This window comes from Aotus nancymaae, unplaced genomic scaffold (assembly GCF_030222135.1).
Source record: "Aotus nancymaae isolate 86718 unplaced genomic scaffold, 86718_ANA_hifiasm-v0.15.2.pri h1tg000138l, whole genome shotgun sequence".
NCBI classification, from domain to species: Eukaryota; Metazoa; Chordata; class Mammalia; order Primates; family Aotidae; genus Aotus; species Aotus nancymaae.
Window position 1 is genome coordinate 2,348,168 of NW_026988553.1, and position 23,299 is coordinate 2,371,466.

The 23,299-nt window shown below is 54.2% G+C and overlaps 1 protein-coding gene across 8 annotated transcripts in view; it reads right to left on the reverse strand.

Moving 5' to 3' along the window:
* Window positions 1-2,349: 2,349 nt before the first annotated feature.
* Window positions 2,350-23,299, reverse strand: part of BCAP31 (B cell receptor associated protein 31) — a 28,022-nt gene continuing 7,072 nt past the window's right edge. For all 8 annotated transcript variants that reach the window (XM_021668852.2, XM_064371495.1, XM_064371497.1 and 5 more), the window contains exons 4-8: window positions 20,984-21,131; window positions 5,714-5,849; window positions 4,672-4,795; window positions 3,781-3,881; window positions 2,350-2,827 (exon numbers count right to left, since the gene is read on the reverse strand). In XM_021668852.2, the coding sequence (XP_021524527.2) occupies window positions 2,789-2,827; window positions 3,781-3,881; window positions 4,672-4,795; window positions 5,714-5,849; window positions 20,984-21,131 (548 nt within the window). In that variant the 3' untranslated portion in view covers window positions 2,350-2,788. The remainder of the gene's footprint in view (window positions 2,828-3,780; window positions 3,882-4,671; window positions 4,796-5,713; window positions 5,850-20,983; window positions 21,132-23,299) is intronic.

Here is a 23,299-nt window from a genome sequence, read left to right on the forward strand (position 1 = left end):
ACAGAGTGGCAGTTGGAGAAAATAAATTCTAGAGGTAGATGGAAGTGATGGCCACATTTCATGCCACTGAACTCCACACTGAAGGATGGTGATGACGGCTCATTACACATACATACATCATATATACACACACGTTTTACCGTAGTAAGAGACAGCGAGTACAGACAGGTCCTTCGAGGGGCAGGACCCGCTGCACAGGTGAGCATGTGGCACCCCATCCGCAAGGGCTGGGCACCGTGGCGGGGCAGAGCAGGAAACGCAATGGCTGGCCCAGGCAGGCACGGAGAGCACCAGGGATGGGAGCCTGTGAAGGGGGAGCAGGTGGCCCCTCAGAGCAAAGTGACAGCTTGGGCTGCTCCCTCCACATCCTGCCCAGGACTGCTACTATGCTATGGGAGAGGCCCTGCTTCTCAGCAGGCAGCACCCTCTATGGAGGGGCTTTAATCCTACACTTCTGGAGCCAGGGGAGGGACCTGGCTTGGAATATGGCCAACCAAGAAGAGCCCAGGTGAGAAATACACGCAGTCCCTCAGCCGGGGACTCTGAGGCCTGTCCTGCGGGTCCCGCCCCCACCTCTTCAGCACGGCTGTTTCCAGTTTTCTTTCTCTCCCTGCGAAGCCTCTCCTCTCGCCATGCCTACACCTTCCAGAACCCTGCCTGCTGGCAGCTCCCAGACCTCCAGCCTGGCCCTCCTTAGCTACAAAGGCACTTCCCAACGTCCTTCACACAGCCGCTGCCCCCAATGGACTCCAACTGTCCTGCAGCCCACGGTCACCCTCAGGACCCCTGAGCTCATGCCAGCTGCTTCATACACTGTCAGCCAGGTCTCCGCCTGGATGACAACCACCTTCTGCAAATTGTTCTCCACACCTCCAGGCCAAATGCCCTCCAAGCCACCTCACGCACCACAATGCTACCAAACACACAGAAGAGAGACATTGAAAAAAGGAGACTTCCTTGCACAGAGGACTTAGCTCCTGCATCAGGAGTTGGGACACAGAGATCAACAAGCAGCAGGCTTTGCCCTCAGGCAGCTAGCAGTCTAGTGGAAGATGGGCAAGAAAACAGATCAGGATGCCCATGGCTGCAGACGCCCTGGAACAGACGCTGATCCAGGAAAATGCGACCCTGCAGGCCACCCTCCAGTCCAGGCTGGCACATGCCTCAATTTCCAGCTCTAAGAGCCTGTGCCCCTGATCCATTGTTGTTCCATCCCCCCCACTAGAAAGGGCACTCCAGAAGCCAGCCTCGTGCAGAACGGAGGAAGAGGCTGTCAGGGCTGGTGAGGGCAGTACCCGTTTGGACTTTAGCCTTTCAAAGCTCAGAGAAGGGTGAGCTCAGGGAGGCCCAAGGTAGCCAAGAACACTTCCTGGAAAAGTGGGATCAGCCTTCGGCCTTGGCACAGCAACCAGAGGGCATGGCCCACGTGCCCCTACTCCCGCAGACACCACCTCTGAGACTGTCTGGAAAGGGACAGAACTCGTCTGAGCATGGGGAAGGGTGATGGGAACCACCGGCCTGGACACGGACAGGGCAGCATGTACAGCAGGCCGTCAGTTACCCTGCCAGCATCAACATCCTTCAGGGGCCCCCTACAGTTCCAAGAGACACACCTCTAACCTGCTCCCCGACCCCTCCACCCATTCCTCACGCAGACACCAGGCATGGCAGAGGTCCTGCAGGGGGAGCACGGGGCTGCGGGCAGGGGCCACCTTCCTCATGTGCTGCTGGAGAGCAGCACAGTGCAGGGCGCCAGGCAGGAAGCCCTGGTCCTGGCCCGGCTTGCTGTGGGCCTGGAAGACACAGCTCCGAGGAGCCACCTGAGGGATGCCCTGGAGCCAGCACAACGCTGTGTGGCAGGCACACACCCAGCACGTCCGCAGGGCCGGAGCCCCGGCCCATTCCCAGCCCCTTTCTGCCTAGCTCTGCCCTGGGCCAGCTCCAGGTCACTGCCAAGGACAAGTCTCCTCTCCCAGCTGGCATTAGTCAGAGGTCATCCTGTAAACCTTCAGGAGAGGGTGGGGCAGGGAGTGACTAGTGGCGTTCTGCCATGTTCTGTCTATCCCAAATGTGACGAAGAGGAACCCAGAGAAAGCAAGCAAGTCCTCTACCCGGAAGCCTTGCCGGTTTACTGAGCCTCCCAAGCTGCCCACACCCAGCGGGTGGCCCTGAAGCGGGGCCTGGTCCAGCCCAGGGAGCAGGAGGGCAGAGAAGCCAGGGCCTTCGAGAACAGGTGTGAACCCAGCCTTCAGTGGGGGAAACAGGCTTAAGGGCTATGGCTACTTGGGAGCTCTGGACAGGAGAGGAAGCAGAGCCCTCCCCACGGCCGTAGTCACACACTGCACCACGTACACACCATAACAACTTTTATTGCCCTCAAGAGAAACTCCAGTCCACCTGCTTCACCCGCCCTCCTTCGGGACCAAAGAAAACACCCAGAGGGCAAAACAAAAAGGGCGTTCAAATCTACGGGAAGCCAGCCTCACCACAAGCCAGACTGCAATTAACGCGTGCCCTCCACGCTCAAGTGTGGAAGCTAGGGCCGCCAGGCCTGGCCAGGCCAAGCAGGGTGACAGCAGACGCATTCTGAACCTGTAGCAATCAGGTCCCCTGTGGTGTGCTGGTAGAGCGTGGACAGGGGCCAAGATGACAAGCTATGCGCCGTGGAAGGGAACGGGGGAAGCAGAAGAGCACGAACAGAAGTACCAGAGGGAGAGGCCCGGCTCTCAGGAAGCAGCAGGCACGTGCCAGGTGGAAGCCGGCTACAGGCAGGGGAGGAGGGAGGCCCTTACGCCTCCTTCTTGTCCGTGGGACCATCTACTGCAGCCTGGAAAGGGACAGAAATCCCACAGCAGTAGGTTGGCTGGGCCCACCCCTCCCCTGCCACCTGTAGCCCCGTGCCCCCCGAGGCCCAAGCTTGGTTCCCCTCTCCCCTAACAACAGATATTCAAGTGAGCAAGGGGCCCCCTCCTCACCTGTACCCGAAGGCCTGCCAGGGTGGGAGAGTCAGCCCTTGCCCACACTCTAGGGAGAGCCCCGGACCTAACGCCAGCCAGGGAGGACCACCAGGACCTTACTGGGGGCTGAGTTCTGGCTGTGGGGAACAGCAAGGCCTGCCAGGCCCTTCCCAACTCTGCACACCTTTGACAGGTGCCCTCAAGGCCCAAGTCCCGTCCGCAGAGCCTGCCCCATACAGATGGTATAGGTGCCCCCTTGGGACTGGATCCTTCCTCCCCACCTGCTGTGGTGCCCAGACTTGGGCTGCCAAGCACCAAGGCCAGCTGTCCAAAGTTGGGCATATTTACGTGGCCCTCACTCCCAACATCAAGACCACCGGAGCTTCCAGACGCAGCCTGCCGCACCCAAGCCAGTCTGAGGACTCGGACGAGGCCTGGGGCAGCAGGCAATGGCAACAGCTAGCGCCTGCTGGGGGAGGCGCATTTTTGGCGCCCCATGTGACACCCGCAGCACTCTAGGAGAGAATGCTAGCAGTGGTCCCAGAGTTTCACCTGCTTCTGTTCTTGATGGGGCCACAAACCATGGACTCAGTCTGACCACGAAGGTAGGAAGGCTGAGAGCCTAATGAGCCAGCGCCACTCCTGAGGGCCACCCCTCTCCTGCCCAGTGAAGGGTCCCACGCAGCAGGGCAGAGGCGGCCAGTGGGAGTAGGAGAGAGGGCAGCCGGCCCCTAGGCCTCTGGAAGGCTCCCTCTCCCCTGCAGGGGCTGCCCCATCCTGTTCTGCTCTCCTGCCCTGGACGCGGCAGCATGGGAGGGCTGACCTGCAGCTTTGCATGCTCCTCCAGCAGGCGGTCATACTCCTTGGTGAGACCCTCGGACTGCTTCCGCATGGCCAGAGCCTGGTTTTCAGCTTTCTCTAGTTCTGGAAATGATGTAAATAACCAAGAAAACAGAAATGAAAAGGCCGGAATTGGGAGAAAAACCCGACTGCTACAGATATCAGAAACTAACCCAAATCTATCTCAAATGAGGCTATATAGGAGCCCACTTCCCAAATAAAGCCCCGCTTATTTTGCAGGCCCCAAAGTAGAGGGAAAGGGCTGACAAAAAAGCTACATAAAGTCAAAGAAATACAGAGGATGTCCCCTAGTCCCTTTAATGGAGGAAACTCTAGTGGCTCTCAGCAGGGGTCACCTTCAGGGAGGCTGAGAGCCGAAGGCAGGCAGCAAGATCCCAGCCTGAAAGCAAGACCCCTGATGACAACCGTGCCTTGCAGAGAGCAGCAGCAGCTGAGGCCTGTGGTGTTGGGGGAAAATGGCCCGGACTTAGTCTATGCGTGGGAGAGCAAAGACGGGCAGGCCACTTGGGAGCCGACCATTCCCTTCCTGAATGCCACTCTCCCACTCCCCTTACTCTCAGCCCCCAGGCATGCTGACGCTCCCGTGCCACACTCTGCACAGCAAAGTCCCAGTGTGCACTACTCCAGCGCGGAGCGATCGAGGCCCTGCAGCTGCAGCCTGCTTCCTCCTAGGACCCACTCATACCACGTGGCCGCACTGGGGTTGGAGGCACAAGATGCTATTTGTTTTCAGCCAGCCCTCAAGCGTGCGTGCGAAGCTTGTTACTAATACTTTGGCATAAGACAGGCAGCGGCGGGCAGAGGAGGCTCCTCTGGACTTCCCTGAGGGGGAGGACACAGGGTTGAGCCTCACTTTGCTTAGCGCTGGCCAGCTCGTCCTTTAGCTTCTGCAGGTCAGCCTTCAGGCTCCTGTTCTCTTCCTCCAACTTCACCTCAGCATTCCCGACATCCAACTTGCCTCCATCAACAGCAGCTCCCTGGGAAAAGTGCCAAAGGCCAGGGTTACTGAGGGAAGAGCGGGGGGGCTCCAGCCCCATCCTCCCCACAGAACGGCGGTTCCTCAAGCTGCCCTGGACACTTGCCTCTTCGGAAATGTCAGCACGGAACTGAGCCACCACTTGCTCCCAGCTCCTAGGCAAAGGCCAGGGCGTGGCTGCACGCCGAGGGAAAGAGGAGCGCCAGCAGGGCCACCTGCTGCAGCTCGCCAGGCACGCCTTGCCTGTCCTGGCCCTTGGCCCTGCCTCCTTCCTGAGCAGCAGGGCTCAGCGGCTTCATGGCGCTCACCAACCCCTCAGCGGATGGTGGTGCCTTCTGCGCCCCATGCAGTGCTGCTTGCTGCAGCCAGGAGCCCCCAGTCTGCCTGGCCAGCTCTATCCCACCTCTGCACCACATCCCTCCGAGCTTAGCTCGCAGCTCGCCTCCCAACAGGAGGCCTAGGACTGGCCAACCACCTTCTCTCCAGCACTGAGGGATGCCACGGACCCCGAGTTCCAGAGAGGGTGCGGCGATCTTCCAGAGAACCAGGGCCTAGCTGAGGGCCTTTGGTTCACAGTGCAGGCCCTGGCTCACTGAGGGGTCGTTTTTCTCCGGGAAGGGTCTGACTGGAAGCAGTGGATAGAAACGAGAGCAGCAGCACCCTCTTCCTCACCAAGCCCTCGCAAGCTAAAGGCGTCGCAGTCACCCGGATCCTCCCACACAGACGCCTCCAGCAGGCACACCCTCCCCACTGAGGACTTCCCCTCTGCGGCTCCACCCAAGTCTGGCTTTTCAAGCAGCAGGAGTTTCACACATTTCCCAGCCTGATAGGCTACCAGTGGCCACTGAGGCCCTAAGAAGATGGCTCCCACAGCATGGCACCAGGACGCTCCGTGGTGGGTCGGGAAGGTGGGGCTCACCTTCTTGAGCTGGTCATTCTCCTCCATGTATTTCTTGGCTGCCTCGCTAGCACTCTCCGCCTGCTTTTTAAAGGCTTCATTGGAGGCCAGCAGTGTGGCCTGCTGTGAGATGAGAGTCACCAGGCGTCTAAGCAGGCTGCAATTATTTACAAAAAGAAGGGAGAAGTGAGGAAAAGAGCATGAAGGGCTGGCAGGAGCGCCTCCTGGTTGCTCCCACCCCACACCTGGCTCCCGCCTGGGCCTGCCCTCCTGCCAGGGCAGCTGAGCAAGAAGCCGCCAACCTGGCGCTGGCAATGTGAGGGAAAAGGTGGGGCCCAGGAGCTGTTCTCTGCCGCTGCACCCCACAGCCACCCTCTGCTCTGGGGGATGGCTCAGGGAGGGGCTGGAAGCAGAGGCCTGGGGGGCTGGGAAGAGCCTCACTACAGCATGAGGTCCCAGAACTCGGCACTTTCCAGATCAGGGCCTAGACATGCCAGACAAGCCACAGCACCACCTTCCTCCCTGCGAGGCTGGGCTTGCCTCGGTAAGGTAGCGAGAGCAGCTCATCAATGCAGGCACTTTCAACATGCCGGCCGCATTCTCACGTCTAACTGACCAGGAACTTACTATCACTGCCCCAGCTTATAGAGGAGGAAACTGAGGTTCAGCAGCGTCAATCAATGTACCAGAAATGGACGTGGCTGGAATTCCAACTTACGTCTGCCTGACTCCAGAACCTGAGCTCAAAACCACTATACTCTCTAAACTAACAGGGAACAGCTCCCAGGTCCCGACATAAGACAGAACTCTCTTTTCTGGCCAACCTCCTTCCCAACCCGTCATGCAGGCTGCACCGGAACATATCCGTTATGTAACAGCGCCCCAAATGAGGTCTTCTTGGGCTGGAGGGTGTAGAGGAATCAGGACACAGGCACACACTGCCTATCCGAAGCAGCCAGGAGAGACAGGCAAACAGGTGGCACCTGGAGGCAGATTCTGGTCCCCAAGCAGAGGGAATGACCACTTCATTTCCCTTGGTTCACCCTTGCCCTGAAATGTCAGCCGGCAGGAAGAGAGGAGGGAAGGACTTGGTCAAACAGTCAAAACGAGGCAGGGGTACCTTTGCCACACACCTCAAAAGGCAAGGGACACACAGGGCCTGGGGGAAGGAGGAGACAAATCTGCTTGGTTCAGGGTGCTTCAACAATCGCTTGCTCAGAAGAGCCGAAGTGGCCTCCTTGCCCAGCCAGGCCTTCACAGCCTCTGCTCACAGCCAGGGGCAGCCCGGAAGGGCTGAAGAAAGCAGATAGCACACCAGGTGAGCTACCTCCCTGGCCCAAGGCATGGCTGTCCAGGGCCTCGGCAGAGCCCCTTTCCAGAAGGATTCAGGACAGAAAGGGCCCACCCGGGCCAGGAGATGCCGAGGTTCCTGGTTTAGGGAGAGGCTCCCAGGGGCCCCTGGCAGCACTAGGAGAGCCAGGCCATCGATTCCTGGCAGAGGAGGAGAGTTTCCAGTGACATGTGCTTTCTAAAATTAGCAGCCCAGGACCTCGTGGCCTAGGGCTCAGGTTTCCCTGCCTCAGCCCCCAGCTGCCCACCAGCCTGCCCCCAACTGGGCTGGAACCTGAAGGTGGAGGAAGCTACTGAGCGCCCAGAGAAAAACAACGCGACTGACTCACATCAGCATGGCCAGAAGTCACTGGGGAGGCCTAGAAAGAAAGGCAAGTCTGACTAAGACCCAGCCCCCCAGCAAGGAGCTGCCCAGCCCCAGACCAGATGGCGATGATGTAGAAAGAGGAAGAGGACCATTCCTCCCAGCTGGAATTGTGGGGTGGGGGTCATGCCACCTGGTAGTAGAGACAGGACCGAGGGACTGAAGGCTATACTCCCCGCCACCAGGCCAGCCAAGTGGCTGCTGGTGAGTGCCCATGGCTGTCACCCCAGTCCCCAGAGAGATCGCTAACACAAATGCTTCCTCGGCAGGGCGGCAGAAGCCCAGCTCTCCTATGACATTCCCAAGCTTTGCCCGGCTATTGAGAACCAGGGCTCCCAAGACAGGCCAGGGCACACACAGTCTAGCGCAAGATCCATGCCATGTCTCCCCAAAAGCCTGGCCCTGCTCAGCCCCAGCCCAGGCCTTTGGTTACCAGCCTTGGGACAGTCTGGGGCTCCCCTCTGCCAGGCTCTGGTTCCCCTTCCTCTTGCCAGCCCTCACAGGCGCTCCCCACCCCACAGCGCCCTGGGCATACTCCTCCCACTGCCCCCCTTCTAGGTCCTCTCTCTTCCTGCTGGATGACCTGGGATCATTCTCCCCCCCAGGAACCTCATCTTCAACTGCGTCCTTCCTGGAGTCACCCTGCCCAAGTCCCTGGTCTTTTCCCTTGCATACATTCCTCAACCGAGGCCAGCCAAGCCTGCCCTTCCCAGTTAGCAGCAGGGCCACCAGTCCAGCGGCCACCCTGATGTCCTTGCTCTGCTGCTAAGTTACCCTCCTGAGGTCCCCCTTGCAACACCCCCTCCTGCTGTCATTCTGCTCCCTCTGGGTTCTGCACTCTTCGGCTGACAGTCTGTACTTTCTCTTAGCCACTCCTATCCCTGAAAGGGTTTTCTCTGAGGCCCAGACTCATACCTAACCCCTTGCTAAACATTGGCTCCTGGATGTCCCCAGAGACATTCCAGACTCAGTTTGTCCAAAACAGGCCTTCCCTTGCCCCCCCTGACCTGACCACCTTGTGCAGTCCCTGCTGTAGTGGTGGGCATGCAAACCGCCTTAGACTCAGCCCTCTTGGGCCCCTAGCCCAAGCCACAACCCAGTGCTTTCCATGTCAGCTGCAAACGTGCCCGCCATCATCTCCACTGCCAGCACCTCCTCCCTATCTGCAGCCATTAGGCTTTCCCAGCCACTTCCCTGAGCCAGGCAAATCCGACCACATCAGCCCTCTGCTTGAGTCACCTGCCTCTGGCACGCAGGCCCTCGGTGAGCTCTCCTCCCTCACTAACCACGTGGCCCCCTACTCTAGTAACACCTAACCATTCGCCATTCCTGGAACACGCCTGGTTCTACGTGGTAGTCCTCCAGGTCGGGATGTCCTCTCTACCCAGCTCGATCCTCACCTCCCCCCAGAAACCCTTTCGGCTCTCCTGCCCCATCAGAGGGATGCCGTCTCCTGCAGCAGCTCCCTAGGCACCTGCACGAAACTACCTCATTCTCTGTTCTCTGCGTGGCTGCCATCCATTTATATAGCTGCCCTACCAGGCTATGAATATCTTTAGGCTAGGCGCTGTGCCTTCATCTCTGCACCCCCATACCTGGCACACTGAAGAGGGGTCTTCTGCCCAATCCATAAAGTATACCTGAAAAAAGGGGGGCAGCCTTCCAGATGACCCAATCCTACTCCCAGGAGAGGAAGTCCTCCCTGACAGGTGAGAGGAAGTCCTCCCTGACAGGTGAGAGGACGGGTTTGAGGCTGCACGTCAGGCTAGACAGAATCTCCCTGGGCCTAGACTGCACCTGTGTCCACCTGGGAGCCTGGCACCAAGAGGGGCAGAGGCAGACACACAGCTGGTCAGTCTAGCAACAGAGGAGACAGAAGACAGGAGTGGGAAGGCGACGTCTCAGACCCATGCTGATGAGCAAGCCAGGCTCCGGGATACAGGGGGGGATCCATTCACTGCCTCGAGCTGAAGGCGTATCCCAGAGCTCTGGCATCCAAGCACCTTCAATCCCTGGAGGGCCCCAGTAATGCAGACCAGGCTTTCCCTGATCACTGGCATTTTTCAGCCTGGAAGCCAGCCTTCTAGAACATTTTCCTGCTCCCTCACACTGGGCCACTCAGGCACATTAAGATGCCCTTCTGTTTGTCCCCTCTGTAGTTTCCCAGACACCCAGGACAGGGCCACGGAACAGCCTCTGCTGGATCTCCTGAGTAATGTTACCCGAATCACTGTTCTTAGCTATTCATTTCCGGAAAACAAGCAAGAGCCTAAGAGCCAAAGGCATCGCCTACAGATACAGGGTGGTCACCAAGAGAATGGCCTGGGGTCCAAGCGAAGGCCAGTGAACGCAACTTAACAGAATCCAGATGTAGCCTTGGCAGACACATGGCAGCCCCAAATGCCTCAATCTGACTGCGCTCTCTTGACAGAGTGTTCTTGGACGCTGAGCAGGGATATCATGCTTTTATAAAAGGTTGAGTAAACCAGAGAAGGCAGGAGAAACAGAACCTCTCCACAGACTCAAGAGAAACAGGGCCAACCATATCAAGTGGGGAGAGCCATGGCTCATAAGCACTTTTCAGCATCCCTGTCTTCCCCCATGAACAAGGGGAGGCGGACAAGGGTTTCACGGGAAGTGGGGGAGGAACAAATCCCAACCAGAAGGTTCCACGCTGTGGCCACCCCCAGCCTGCCCGGCTGATGGGTTTCAGGTGAGTCGAGTCCTTCAACCCCCAGCCCCTGCACACACAGGGTGTTCACACAGCTCACTCCTCTGCCCTCAGCCAGCAGGAAGCCGGTGTCCCAGCGCCACCTGCTGACTCTCCAGGCCTACCACAGGGTGGCCAATGGACTCTGGGTGAACATGCCCCAGCTGTGGAAGAAAAAATGCGGCAGCGCCCAGGCAAGGAATCAAGTCAGGTGATGCCTCAGGAACGTTTCGGTGAAGGAGAATGATTAACACCAGGGCTTCCACTGTCCTGAGCGAGTCTCACCTGCCAGTCTGGAATCAGGAAGACAGGTTACAACTGGGAAGTCACCTACTGCAGACCCGAGAAGGCCACCCCAAAGGACTGCCCCAAGTCCACTCTAGTACATCTGATCGGCCTTCCCTGTAGCCTCCCAGCACAAGATGCTGGAGAAGACAGGAAGAGGAGGGCCAGAGCTGGGGGATATATAGGCCCTTCCGCATGAGAACATGCCTTGTGGCGGCTCCAGCCTACAGCCCAGATGGAGCTCACCAGTCCTGAGGATGGTGCAGTGAGCACAGGGCGAAGGGGAAGGTGTGGGTCTGGCCTATCCTCTCTTCTTGAGAACAAGTGGCATGGACCAGCTGGGTTTCTGGGGTTTTGCAGTGTTTCTTTTTTAAAACCAGCTATCGGAGGGGTTTTGGGTAAGCTGGAGGGCAGAGGGCAACCAAGTGAGGTCAGACAACTTAGGCAAAGATAGTCTGTGATTAGATGACTCAACCTAAAAAAGAAAAAGAGGAGCTCAGCAGAGAAGCACAGGCAGCTCCATCTGGGTTAATGGCAGCGATGGGATTCTACCCTGGAGGAAACGAAAGATGCCTGTGGATCAAGTTCAGGTCAGCAAAAATCCAGGGGCTCCCACACAAACAGGGGCCTTCCTGCACCTGGCTGCTAACTGGCACTTCGGGCCTAACCCTTACCACCATTTAAGCTGGGTAAAGCAGAGAAGACAGTGCAGGTCCTCTAAACACACAAAACCCAGCCCAGCGGGAGCTGCCATCCCCAACACACTACGAGACTCAAGAGGGCTCTGGCTAGCTGTGCCCTCAAAGTGCAAGGCTGGCATGAAGGGAACAGGAGCGATGATATAACAGGAGCGACTGCCAGAGTCTTTCCCAAGCGGAAACCAGTGGCTCATCCAGTGTGGTCCCCTGGAGGTGGCCCCGACACATCCATCTTCACAAACTGTCATAGCTCCTCAGACCTGAAAAGCTGGGCTTCTCATCTAAAAAGCTGGACCTGACAAGTTCAACCCAGAAACACACCTAAAACTGTTGCCGTCAGCCCAGGACAGCCCACTCGGTCACCAAAGGTTTCAGCGGCCCTTCATATATGCCAGGCCCTTGGCACTGAGCTGAACAGTCTAACGGGAAGAGCCCAGGTTCCACATGATTAGCAACCCTGCCAAGTGCCACCCTCAGAGCTATGTGTGCCAGCTGCCCTGGGACCCGAGAACAGCACTCTAGGCCAGCTAGGGACACGGTGCGGGCCCTCACAACAGGCTCCACAGGGAAGCCTCAGAGATTCACGAAGAGGAGGTGCCAGCAGAGCCAGCAGGTGGAGGGGGTGTTCTGCACAGAGGCCCCCAAAATGCTCAGAGAATCGGGTGTCAGGGAGAGCACGTGTTGTGTGAGGAGACCCACGTGGCTGCTTCATGACGGGGAGGCTGAAGCAGAGACTGTGGGGGAGCCGCATCGTGGAGGATCCATGTGATACCAAGCCACTGGAAGTGGGGTGCACAGGCCAAAGTGGGGAAGGTGGGTAGCAGGGAGCTCGCTTGGTCTATACAGGATGCTGGTGGCCCCACCACAGCAGTGGTCCCAAGAGTGGTGAGAGAGAGGCTTAGGAGGTGACATCCACAGGCTGTTTCATGGGTGGAGTCCAGCTCATTCTGGAGGTCGGCTACATGACAACGTAAAAGCGCCTCACCCTGCTGGGCCGCATACTGAGAGATGGCCATGATGACTGGGCAGTCACATGGGACAAGAAGAAAGGGCGGAGCAGCCCCAGGCTTCTGGGTCAAGTGGCAGGGTTGAGACAGTGGTGGCAGAGGCAGGACAAAAGCCCAGAAGGCTTTGGTTGGGAAGCTGGGACTCTCCCACTGCTGCCCCACCCAGCAGTAGCAAACTATGGGGGGAAGGGGGATGCAGGCTTGCTTCTGGGTGTGATGTTTTCTTTCAGGCCAGGCCTTCTTTCCCAATTACAGGGGCTACTCGGGGGTTCTCAGGCTAACCTCCTGTGTGTCCTGAGTCCAGTACCGCTGAAAACTAGTACCAAGCACCACGCTTTCTCTGGAATGCGCTCCCCTCCTTGGACACTAACCTGCTCACATCTTCCCTCTTGATCTGGCTTCCCTCTGCCTTCTGCTCCCCCATCTTCTACTGCTATGCTGGGGGCTGGAGCCTAGCCTGCCAGCACATTCACCGGCCCCAACACCTCTGTGAAGCTGGCAACCCAAGCTTGATTGCCCAGGCCTTCCCCTGCTTAACCATGCTTTCCCTGTCCCCTCCTTTCCTTGCTGTCCCCAGGTCTGGCCAGAGGTCCCACTCTGCAGCCAACCCTCAGGCCTAGCACAATAGTGTTACCCCATGGGCAGCCAGAGCTCCCTTTCCAGCAGGGGGCTGGGTCCTCGCATTCTGCAAGTCCAGAGCAGAACCAAGACCATCTCAGACTCCCAGAGACTGGAAAAGCCTGGTGATTAACTCCACCTGGGCCTCTCAGGTCTGTCCCCTCCTCCCCACTCTTGCTACCACTGCCCCAATTCAGGCTCCCAGCAACTCTCACTGTGACGATCTCCAACTTGGTCTCCTCACTTCAGGCTCTCCTGCTCCACACCATCCCATACACCCTTGCAAAATATTAATCCACACAGGTGACCACATCCCAGCAGTACTGGAATACCCAATAGGCAAGAACCCTTTACTCCTAACCATCTAACCTGCTCGAGTCACGAGTACCTGCTCACATTCAAGAACTGAGCCAGCTCCGCATAGCGGGACGTAAAAAACATGGAAAGAGACAGGGCCGGGCGTAATGGCTCACGCCTGTACTCCCAGCACTTTGGGAGGCCGAGATGGATGGATCACATGAGGCCAGGAGTTGGAGACCAGCCTGGACAACATGGCAAAATCCCATCTCTACCACAAATACAAAAATTAGCTGGGCGCAGTAGGGAGTGCCTGTAGTGCCAGCTACTGGGGAGGCTGAAGCGGGAGAACGGCTTGAACCCAGGAGGTGGAGCTGCAGTGAGCTGAGATTGCGACACTGCACTCGGGCCTGGGCGACAGAGCAAGAGTCTGTCTCAAAAAAAAAAAAAAGAGAAAAGAAAAGAAAATCAACAACAAAAAAGAGAGAGATAATAGGAGTGGCACAGGTGCTCAAAGAAAGCTGACTGGCTAAGGCCGCTGTTTATGACATCAGAAACACAGAGCCGCAGGCTCAACGGCCACGAACGAGGAACTGGGTGGACACTCAAGAACACTGGAGAGACCAGGCACGGTGGCTCGTGTCTGTAATCCCAGGACTTTGGGAGGCTGAGGTGAGAGGATCGCCTGAGCCCAGCAGTTTGAGATCATCTTGGGCAACGAGCAAGACTGTCTCTACAAAAAATTAAAAAATTCACCGGACGTGGTGGCACGTGCCTGTAGTCCCAGCTACTTGGGAGGCTGAGGCAAGAGGTCAAGGCTGCAGTGAGCCATGATCACACCAATGTATTCCAGCCTGGATGATGGAGCGAGACCCTGTCTCAAAAAAAAAAAAAAAAAAAAAAAGGCTGAGAACAGGTCCCAAAAAATATTCATGATAAACTGAGTAAAACACTCAAGTCACCAAGGGGCATTTAAAGCATGTGGTGCTTTCAAGCCCCGTGGTTAACTATTTTTAAACACATGAAAGTTTTTAAAAAGCATGTGGAGTCCAGATGCAGTGGCTCACGCCTGTAATCCCAGCACTTTGAGAGGCTGAGGTGGGCGGATCACCTGAGGTCAGGAGTTCAAGACCAGCCTGACCAACAGGATGAAACCCCGTCTCCACTAAAACTACAAAAATCAGCCAGGCGTGGTGGCACGCACCTGTAATCCCAGCTACTTGGGAGGCTGAGGCAGGAGAATCACTTGAATCCAGGAGGCAGAGGTTGCAGTGAGCCGAGGTCACGTCATTGCACTCCAGCCTGGGCGACAAGAGCGAAACTCCATCTGGGGCGGGGAGGGGGAGCATGTGGATTCTGTAGGGAGAAAACCCCAGGTAATCAGGTCAGATCATTATAAGTCTGAATTTTCAGTTCTGCTGATGGCCAGCCTGGGCAATATAGCAAGACCTGATTTTTTAAATAAAAACAACATCCCTCAAGCAAGGGAACTACGAAATATCTGGAAAGGCATACAGCAAAGGTGTATGGCAAGAGCAGAGACAGTGGCATTTCAGAGGACTTATTTTCCTGGTTTTGCTTATTTAAAGCCTCATCTTTCTACAACAAATATGAGCTACCAGATGATTTCCTGATAGCCAAACACAGAGAGGGACTGAGATTAGATGTCAGACTCATAAAATCAAAACTAATACCTAGAATATGCAGGGAGGTGGATTTTATGTCACAGATTACACGGGCACTTTCCTACCAAACGCCAGGTAATGTCTACACAGGAAAAAGCAGCCCACACCAATCCAGGACTCACAGCTTCCAATAGAAAGCACCTGGTATTTGAACAAGGGCTCAGAAGCAGGCAGGGGCTCTGGGCTCGGCCACTTAGAAGCCATGCCACTCAGGCCACACCATCTCACCTACTGCCCGTCTTCATTTACAAAGGCCCATGTCGTACGAAGAGTTACTGAGGTCCTGAGTGATTTCAACTAGAACCAAAACGAACCACACAGACAGCTTACATACACACACACAGGCAGAGTCTGGTGGCTGCTGTCTCCTACATAAGCCCTGAAACAGATGAGAACACTTAGGGCAAGAGGGTTGAGTTGCTGACCCACAGCCACACGGTTGCTAAAGTACCGCCTCGGCCTTCCGGGGAGACATCAGGAGCGTGTGACAGCACGTGCCGTCCATCTGCGCTCCCGTGCATTCTGAGCATCCCTCTGTCCTGTCTATGAAAACAGCCCAGCACTGTCTCACAGAGAGCAATACTCTAGTGTTCACTAAAACTGTGAGTGGGCCCCCACCAAACAGTTCTCATTATACAACAAACCTGGCCCAGCAAAGAGAAAGACACCTCTGTCATTTTTACATATAGGTCTGCACCTGGCTAGCAACAGTGGTTCATTTTGAAAAGGCATGTAAACAACAATTAGCCTACCACAGAGATCAGCCCACTGATTTATAACCCAACTAGGGCGGACGGCATGTGCTGACAGATGCGAGGCTCACTTCAAAAAGAAAGCATACTGCCCAAAGCAATCTACAGATTCAACGAGATCCCCATCAAATTATCAGCATCAGGCCAGCACGGCGGCTCATGCCTGTAATCCCAGCACTCTGGGAGGCTGAGGTGAGCAGACTGCTTGAGGTCAGGAGTTTGAGTCCAGCCTGGACAACATGGTGTCTCTACTAAACCCCGTCTCTACTAAAAATACAGGGTGGCACATGACTGTAGTCCCAGCTACTCAGGAGGCTGACGCAGAATTGCTGGAACCTGGGAGGCAGAGGTTGCAGTGAGCCGAGATTGCGCCACTGCACTCCAGCCTGGGCAACAGAGCGAGACTCCATCTCAAAAACACCATCTCAAAAAAACAAACAAATAAAAAACCCATCTTCTCATCGGCAGGCCGGGCCAGCCCAAGCGTCTGCATTTCTGAGAAGCCCAGGTCCTGCCAAGGTTGCTGGGCTCTGGGCCGCACTTACAGTATTGAGGTGCAGCAGAGCAGGTGTCAGCTATCCAGTTCCGATGATTAAGAAGGGGAAAGGCAAAAAGGAACACAGTGTGCGAAAAGCGCAGACAAGAAACCATGGATGTGGGACGCTAAACCGTGGCCGGGCGCGGTGGCTCACGCCTGCAATCCCGGTACTTTGGGAGGCCAAGGTGGACAAATTACTTGAGCCTAGGTATTCAAGGCCAGTCTGGGCAACATGGCAAGACCCATCTCTACAAAAAAAAAAAAAAAGTTAGCCAGCGTTGGTGGTGCATGCCTGTAGTCCCAGCAACTCAGGAGACTGAGGAGGTCGAGGCTGCAATAAGCCATAATCACCCCACTGCACTCCAGCCTACGTGTCAAAATGAGACGCCATCACCAAAAAAAAAAAAAAAAAAAAAAAAAAAAAATTGATGGCACAAACAGGCTGGAGTAAAATAGAAAAAAAGATTTCAAAGCAGCTCACACATCTCTGAGTAAGGAACTGGTTAAACCTCAGCAACTGAACACTGCATGCGGCTGAGGATGAGGGAGGTCTGCACAAGGCTTGTGGACCAATCGCTCAGAGGCACTGCTGGGTGGAAAGGGCTAGTGAAAGCAGGGCAAAAGCAGGCCTGGCACTCATAAGGAGGAAGTTATCCATAATGTAAAACATCTGAAACATTCAGAAACACGCCACCAGCCACTCTCTCTGGGTGGGCCCACAGGGGAGCTCACCTGATACTTGTCTATTATGTGAAGTTATTTTTTTGGGGGGGAGTGGGGCTTGTTTTAGAATGAGCAGGTATAACTTGTAACAGAAATATAAGGATGACAGCTTTGTTTGTTTTGTTTTGTTTGAGACAGAGTCTCACTCTGTCGCCCAGGCTGAACTGCAGTGGCACCATCTCGGCTCACTGCAACCTCCACCTCCTAGGTTCAAGCGATTCTCCTACCTCAGCCTCCGGAGTAGCTGGGATTACAGGTGCCCACAACCACGCCCAGCTAATTTTTGTATTTTTAGTACAGATGGGGTTTCTCCTTGTTGGCCAGGCTGGTCTCGAACTCCTGACCTCAGGTGATCCATTTGCCTCAGCCTCCCAAGGCGCTGGGATGACAGGCGTGAGCACTGTACCCAGCCTCCTTTGTTTTTAAGTGTCTCCTGCAAGCTGCAGATGGGTTGTGTGGCTGTTAAGGCTGGACAAGAGCATCACAAACAAAGCAAAGTTCCTCTAGGGTCACAGCCACCATCTTAGATTTAACACTTAAGACTATCGAGGAGTACTGATTTCTGGCAAAATTCCAGAAATGATTAACTAGATCCCTTATGGGCAACTGGTGAATCCCCACCGATCCCTGGGATCACCATTTCCTTTTCTTTTTTTAAAAATTTTTTATTTTTTTTTATTAATTTTTTTCCTCCCCCACCCACCATTTCCTTTTCTAAGAAGTCACGCAAGACCAACCTCGTGCCTTTTTTGGATCAGGCTACTGGATGGGAGGACGGGAGAATGAGGCAGGCACACCGAGGCAGCTGATGCGCAGCTTCCAGCCAAGACGCACGCAAGACATGTGTGACCGCTTGAACCATCTGGCTTGTCAGACTTGCTCAACAGTGAATGAGGCGAGGCCTCACACGCATGTCAAAGGGAAAGGTAAAGAGAAGTGGGAGAGGCCGCAGACACCAGAGAGCAGGTCAGGACTGTAAGAGCGGGCCGAAGTCAACTCTGCGCTGCAGCCTCCGGGCATCACTTTGGGAACACTGGAGGTGCTGGTGAGAACTGCCTTTATTGGAAGCCAGGCATTGAGGGTAGAAAGGAAAGTGTGAGCTGTTCTGCATCCTGACGGTGGTGGTATTAACCAATGCTCTGCATGTCAAAACACTCACAACTACCAGAAAGTTAATTTTACGACATGTCAATTTTTTTCAAATGCCTACTGTAGGAATTAATCTGGAACATCCTAGCTTCACACTAAGGCACACAGAGAGGACTACACTGAGCGCAACACATTCGCCTGGTAGCCTAGCTACCCCAAAGCTACAGGAGGGAGGTGACCATTCCACTGTCCCCTGGCATGGTCAGACAACACTTGTAGCGCCCAACCTGGAGGCGTCCTAGAAACAAGATCATGAAAGCAGAATGGAGTCAGCAGAGCAAAGGACTTATTAGTAAAAAGCAGTCTGTGGGGAATCAGCACTGGCATACCTGCTACCACTATGACAGCTTCTGAGGCGGCAATCTGCTCTCAAAAAGGTGGGGCCTGAATGCAACCCTGCAGGTAGCACAGGACTGGCAGCAAAGCCTGCCAGCACCAGCACCTCCTTCCTGGCAGCCCTAGCCTTCACTAAAGGCTGCTAACTGCTCTTTTTGCAGTAGTTCTGTCACTAACGCAAACTGAGCTGCAATAAGCCCCAACCCCCAAGTCTTTGAGCTCCTGGGTAGCCCAGTCCTTCCTGCCCTTTATGAAGCTACTTGCACTTAGAATAATGTCTCCCCATTGAAAACCCAAGTCTCACTGAGGTCATTCTGATCAGGGAGCCCATCTAGACAGCTAAGGATTCTGAATGGTCACTAACCTTCTTGCTCTTCCTCCTAGCATCCATTTCTCCCATCTGCTCACCATGACAAATGTCTTCACGCAGATACAAACTGAGCAAGCCAGACGTAAAGAGTGAGCCTTCTAAGGCTTCTGTGTGGATGGAGCTGATCCACATGGCAGCCACCCATGTGGGTTAGGACCACATCTAACTACACTGTTCTCCTGGCACCTTCCTCGCACTTCAGCATCTGGTCCTTAAGAACAGACTCAGACTAGCAAGCATCACGCTAAAAATCCATCTACACTCCATCTATAGAAGGCTGACGGAACTTCTCCAGGAATTCACAGCAGTCACCAATGATCCCACTCTTCTTTTCTGAAAGCATACAAGCTATTCTTTGTAGAGCCTATCTGGAGATCAAAGTCAACCCTCCCCATGTCAATTCCTCATGTACCTGCTCCTCCCTTTGGAAATTGGGATGCTTGCCTGGCTGCGGTCTGCCAGTATCTCTCCCACTCTGCAAATCCTCAAGCATCTGTGGCAATTCCATCTGCAGATAATCTCAACAGCTTCTGGGCATAATCTCATCAAGACTAAGCAGAAAGTACATCATTTAGGGACGCTACCCTCACCCATATAGAAATTCCATTTTCTTATCCTAGTGTTTCCTTTGCCCTTGACCACCTACCCTCCATCTCCTTCCCTACAGACATATGAAAGGGACTGCCTTCTCCCCACTTCTCCCCATCTTTCATGATTCAGAGCTCCTGGCAGGTTTTTACCTTCCCGATACTATTCTTTTTTTTTTTTTGAGATAGAGTCTTGCTCTGTCACCCAGGCTGGAGTGCAGTGGTGTAATCTCAGCTCACTGCAACCTCTGCCTCCCAGGTTCAAGTGATTCTCCTGCCTCAGCCTCCTAAGTAGCTGAGATTACAGGCACCTACCACCAGCCCGGCTAATTTTTTTGTATTTTTAGTAGACACAGGGTTTCACCATGTTGGCCAGGCTGATCTCGAACTCCTGACCTCAGGTGATCCACCTGCCTAGGCCTCCCAAAGTGCTGGGATTACAGGTGTGAGTCACCGCGCCTGGCCCCCGCATACTGTTCTTAAAGCTCTAGATGCTTTTCTGGTAGATGGCCTTAGTTTCCTCTCCTTCCCTCCTCACTGTGGTCTTTTTTCCTCATTTTGCTGACTGTCATACTCAGAATTCTGGTTTTGAAACTCAGTCCTCCAGATCTGCTTCCCTTTCAACCTCAGCCCACAAGATCATACTTGTTTGGAACTTCCTGAAAAATCTAGGATATGTGTCTGACTCCTCCCAGCCTTCTCGTTTCCTGACTTTCCTAAGTTTGAAGATGGCAAGCTTGTAGATCAAATCTGTGATCAAACCCATTATCTTGGAGAAAAAAAAAAAAAGTGTTTACCTTTTCTAGTTCCACCCGTTTCCAAGTTGGACACAGAGTACAAGATCATCTGAATGACAGACTTTAAGACAAGTAGTCATCCTAGTGCCTGGTAAAGCAGGACATATCAGGTAACTAGAGGGCAAGAATCTCCTAGGCATGGAGATTCTTGAGTCTCGGGGCACAAAACCAAGTGGAGAATAACTGTGCATGAGCCTGAGAATCCATGCGATCACTTGATGCTATGGGCTAAGTGCCCTCCAAAATTCACGTGTTAGAATTTCATCCCCACCATGGTAGCATTAAGAGGCGGGGCCTTTTGAGAAGTGATGAAGTCATGAGGGCTCCCCACTCACAGCAAGCGCCTTTCCAACGCCTTCATACACCCTTGGTCTGAGCTTCCATCCACCTCTCAGCCAGGCCCTGCAGATCAGAACTGCTGTGTGAAGCAAGAGGCAGCAAACAGGGCCCCAGACTCAAATAGGCGCCTCGCAGTAGGCAAGTTTTGCCCAACTAGCTTCGTCCTGACCAAGGTACTTAGCTTTACCAAAAAAATCCACCAGAAATACTCTGGCTGCCATGGAACCTAACATGCCCTCATTACGAGTTTCACGTGAGAAAGGCCCTGAGTTGAGGGGAGGAGAGGCCCGGCCTCTTCATGCCACTTCTACCTGCTGTCCCTAGGTCAGCATTCCAGACACAGAGCGCCTACTCGTTTGCTCCCTTGTGAGCTAGACTCTGAAGGTCCTCTCCCAGAGGAGAACGAGGCCTTACCGCTACACCTCACTCTCCATGCAAACAGAGCACGAGATAGTCATTTGTTTGCCCCAAGAGAGTATGTGGTGCGTGAAGGTCTTCTGACATTTCGGGTGGCCCTCTCCCACTCTCCATGCTGCCTCTGGAGGTGAGGACAAAACTATGTGGCTTCCCTAACACAGACAGGGCCTTGGGGTCCAGGCCACAGGCTGAGGAGGAATCGAAGTCACAGGGGAGACTGAGCCCACTGAGCTTCCTCTAACAGCACCTGCCCCTCAACCCCCACTCACAAGGACAGTAGCAAGGCAAAGCCAGCGATGTAGAGATTCCTCTGGGCACGGAAAAGCTTCATGTGGAAGTGTTCCATGGCCCCAGGATTGTTCTGGAGGTTCACCTTTTCAGTCACATCATCGTACTTTCGAATCTCACGCACAGCATCTGTGGTGGAGCAGAGGGGAGACACAGGTGTTTAGCGGACACTAGGGCAAGTCAAGGCTGTACCAGGCAGACGCAGCGTGAGACAGGTTAGCCTCACTTCCCTCACATTGGCCTCCCCAGTTCTTCCCACTTCTACACACACACACCCCTTGTGGGATGCTGTTATCAGAAGCTCCCCCTCAGGCCGGGCACAGTGGCACACGCCTGTAATCCCAGCACTTTAGGAGGCCAAGGTGAGCAGATCACATGAGGTCAGGAGTTCAAGACCAGCCTGCCCAACATGGCAAAACCCTGTCTCTACTAAAAATACAAAAAAAAAAAAAAAAAAAAATAGCCATGAGTGGTGGTGGGCATCTGTAATCCCAGCTACTCAGGAGGCTGAGGCAAAAGAATCGCTTGAACCCAGGAGGCGGAGGTTGCAGGGAGCTGAGATCGTGCCAGTGCACTCCAGCCTGGGTGACAAGAGTGAAACTCCGTCTCAAAAAAAAAGAAGCTCCTACCCTCAGACCCACTCCTTTCTCCAGTTTTTCAATCCCTGGTCCCATTCTACACAGGCCCCAAGCTTGCTCTACAGTTCAAGATGCTAACCAAGCCTAGAGAGTTGCTAGAAACGGGGGTGGCTTCCTTTTCCCACAGTGCCCCCAACCACATCTTGTTCTGTTCATCTCAAGTTGGCCCACCGGCCACCCCCAGTGATAAGCCAGGGTGAACCTGGTGATAGAAATGCCTGCTGAGGGGACCTAAGATGCTGAAGAGTCAAGACCCAGGCCAGATGTGGTGGCTCACGCCTGTAATCCCAACAGTTTTGGAGGCCAAGACAGGAAGACTACTTGAGGCCAAAAGTTCATGGCCAGCCTGGGTAACACAGGAAGACCCTGTTTCTACTGAAAAAAAAAAAAATTTAATAGCTGGGCATGGTGGTGCACACTTGTAGTCCCAACTACTCAGGAGGCTGAGACAAGAAGATCGCTTGAGCCCAAGAGGTCAAAGGTGCCATGAGTTAACATCATGCCACTGCATTCCAGCCTGGGTGACAGAGCGAGACTCTGTCTCGAAAAAACCAAAACCAAAAAAAAAAAAACCAGGAGTTAAGAACTGCAGGATCCCAGCTAGGGGTCAACGGTTTCATTTCAAAGCTTTACAAGGCGTTTTATTATTCATCATGTTTTATTCTGATTACAAAAGAAATTTGTGCTCATCAAAAGTTCAAACACACCCAAAATGTAGAAAGGGAAAGGATAACACAATCACCTCCAGCAACATATACAACAAAAATGTGGCCACCTCATCTAAATCACTTTTAGTCACACTACTCTATGTTATCTGCTTTGTAATAGACACTCATCTCTGATATTATCTTAAACACATTTTTTGGCTGGGGGAGGTGGCTCATGCCTGTAATCCCAGCACTTTGGGAGGCTGAGATGGGCGGATCACCTGAGGTCAGGAGTTCAAGACCAGCCTGGCCAACATGGTGAAACCCCATCTCTACTAAAAATAAAAATCTTAGGTGGGCATGGCGGTGGGTGCCTATAATCCCAGCTACTTGGGAGGCTGACGCAAGAGAATCGCTTGAACCCAGAAGGTAGAGGTTGTAATGAGCTGAGACTGTGCCATTGCACTCCAGCGTGGGCAACAAGAGTGAAACTCCATCTCAAAAAACAAAACAAAACACATTTTTTGGGTCCATCTCTCCCAAACAAGACTACAAACTTCACAAGAGCAGAAATCTTTTCTACTATATTCCCAGGGCCTGACATAGTTCTGGGTGCAGAGTGGGCACTGAAATAATTGCTGAGTCAGTGAACAGCCTCTGCTCCTCAAAAAGCCACTGTTAGACAAATAGAGTACCAGTTAAAAATATATTTACGTTTGTCTCTAATGTAGAAATTGAAAACTGAGCCACACCAAACCTACTGCTTTTCACCATGTATCCTGAGACATCTTTTTAAGTCAATACACTAAGATGTACCTAAAGAATGCGCTTAATAGACTCCCATATGAGAAGGGCAAGGTGTATGGGCATCAAGATTCTTTCTGTAGGGTAGGTTACAGGGTCTCACTCTGTCACCCAGGCTGGAGTGCAGTGGCACGATCTCAGCTCACTGCAACCTCTGCCTCTCAGCCTCAAGCAATCCCTCTACCTCAGCCTCCCCAGTAGCTGGGAC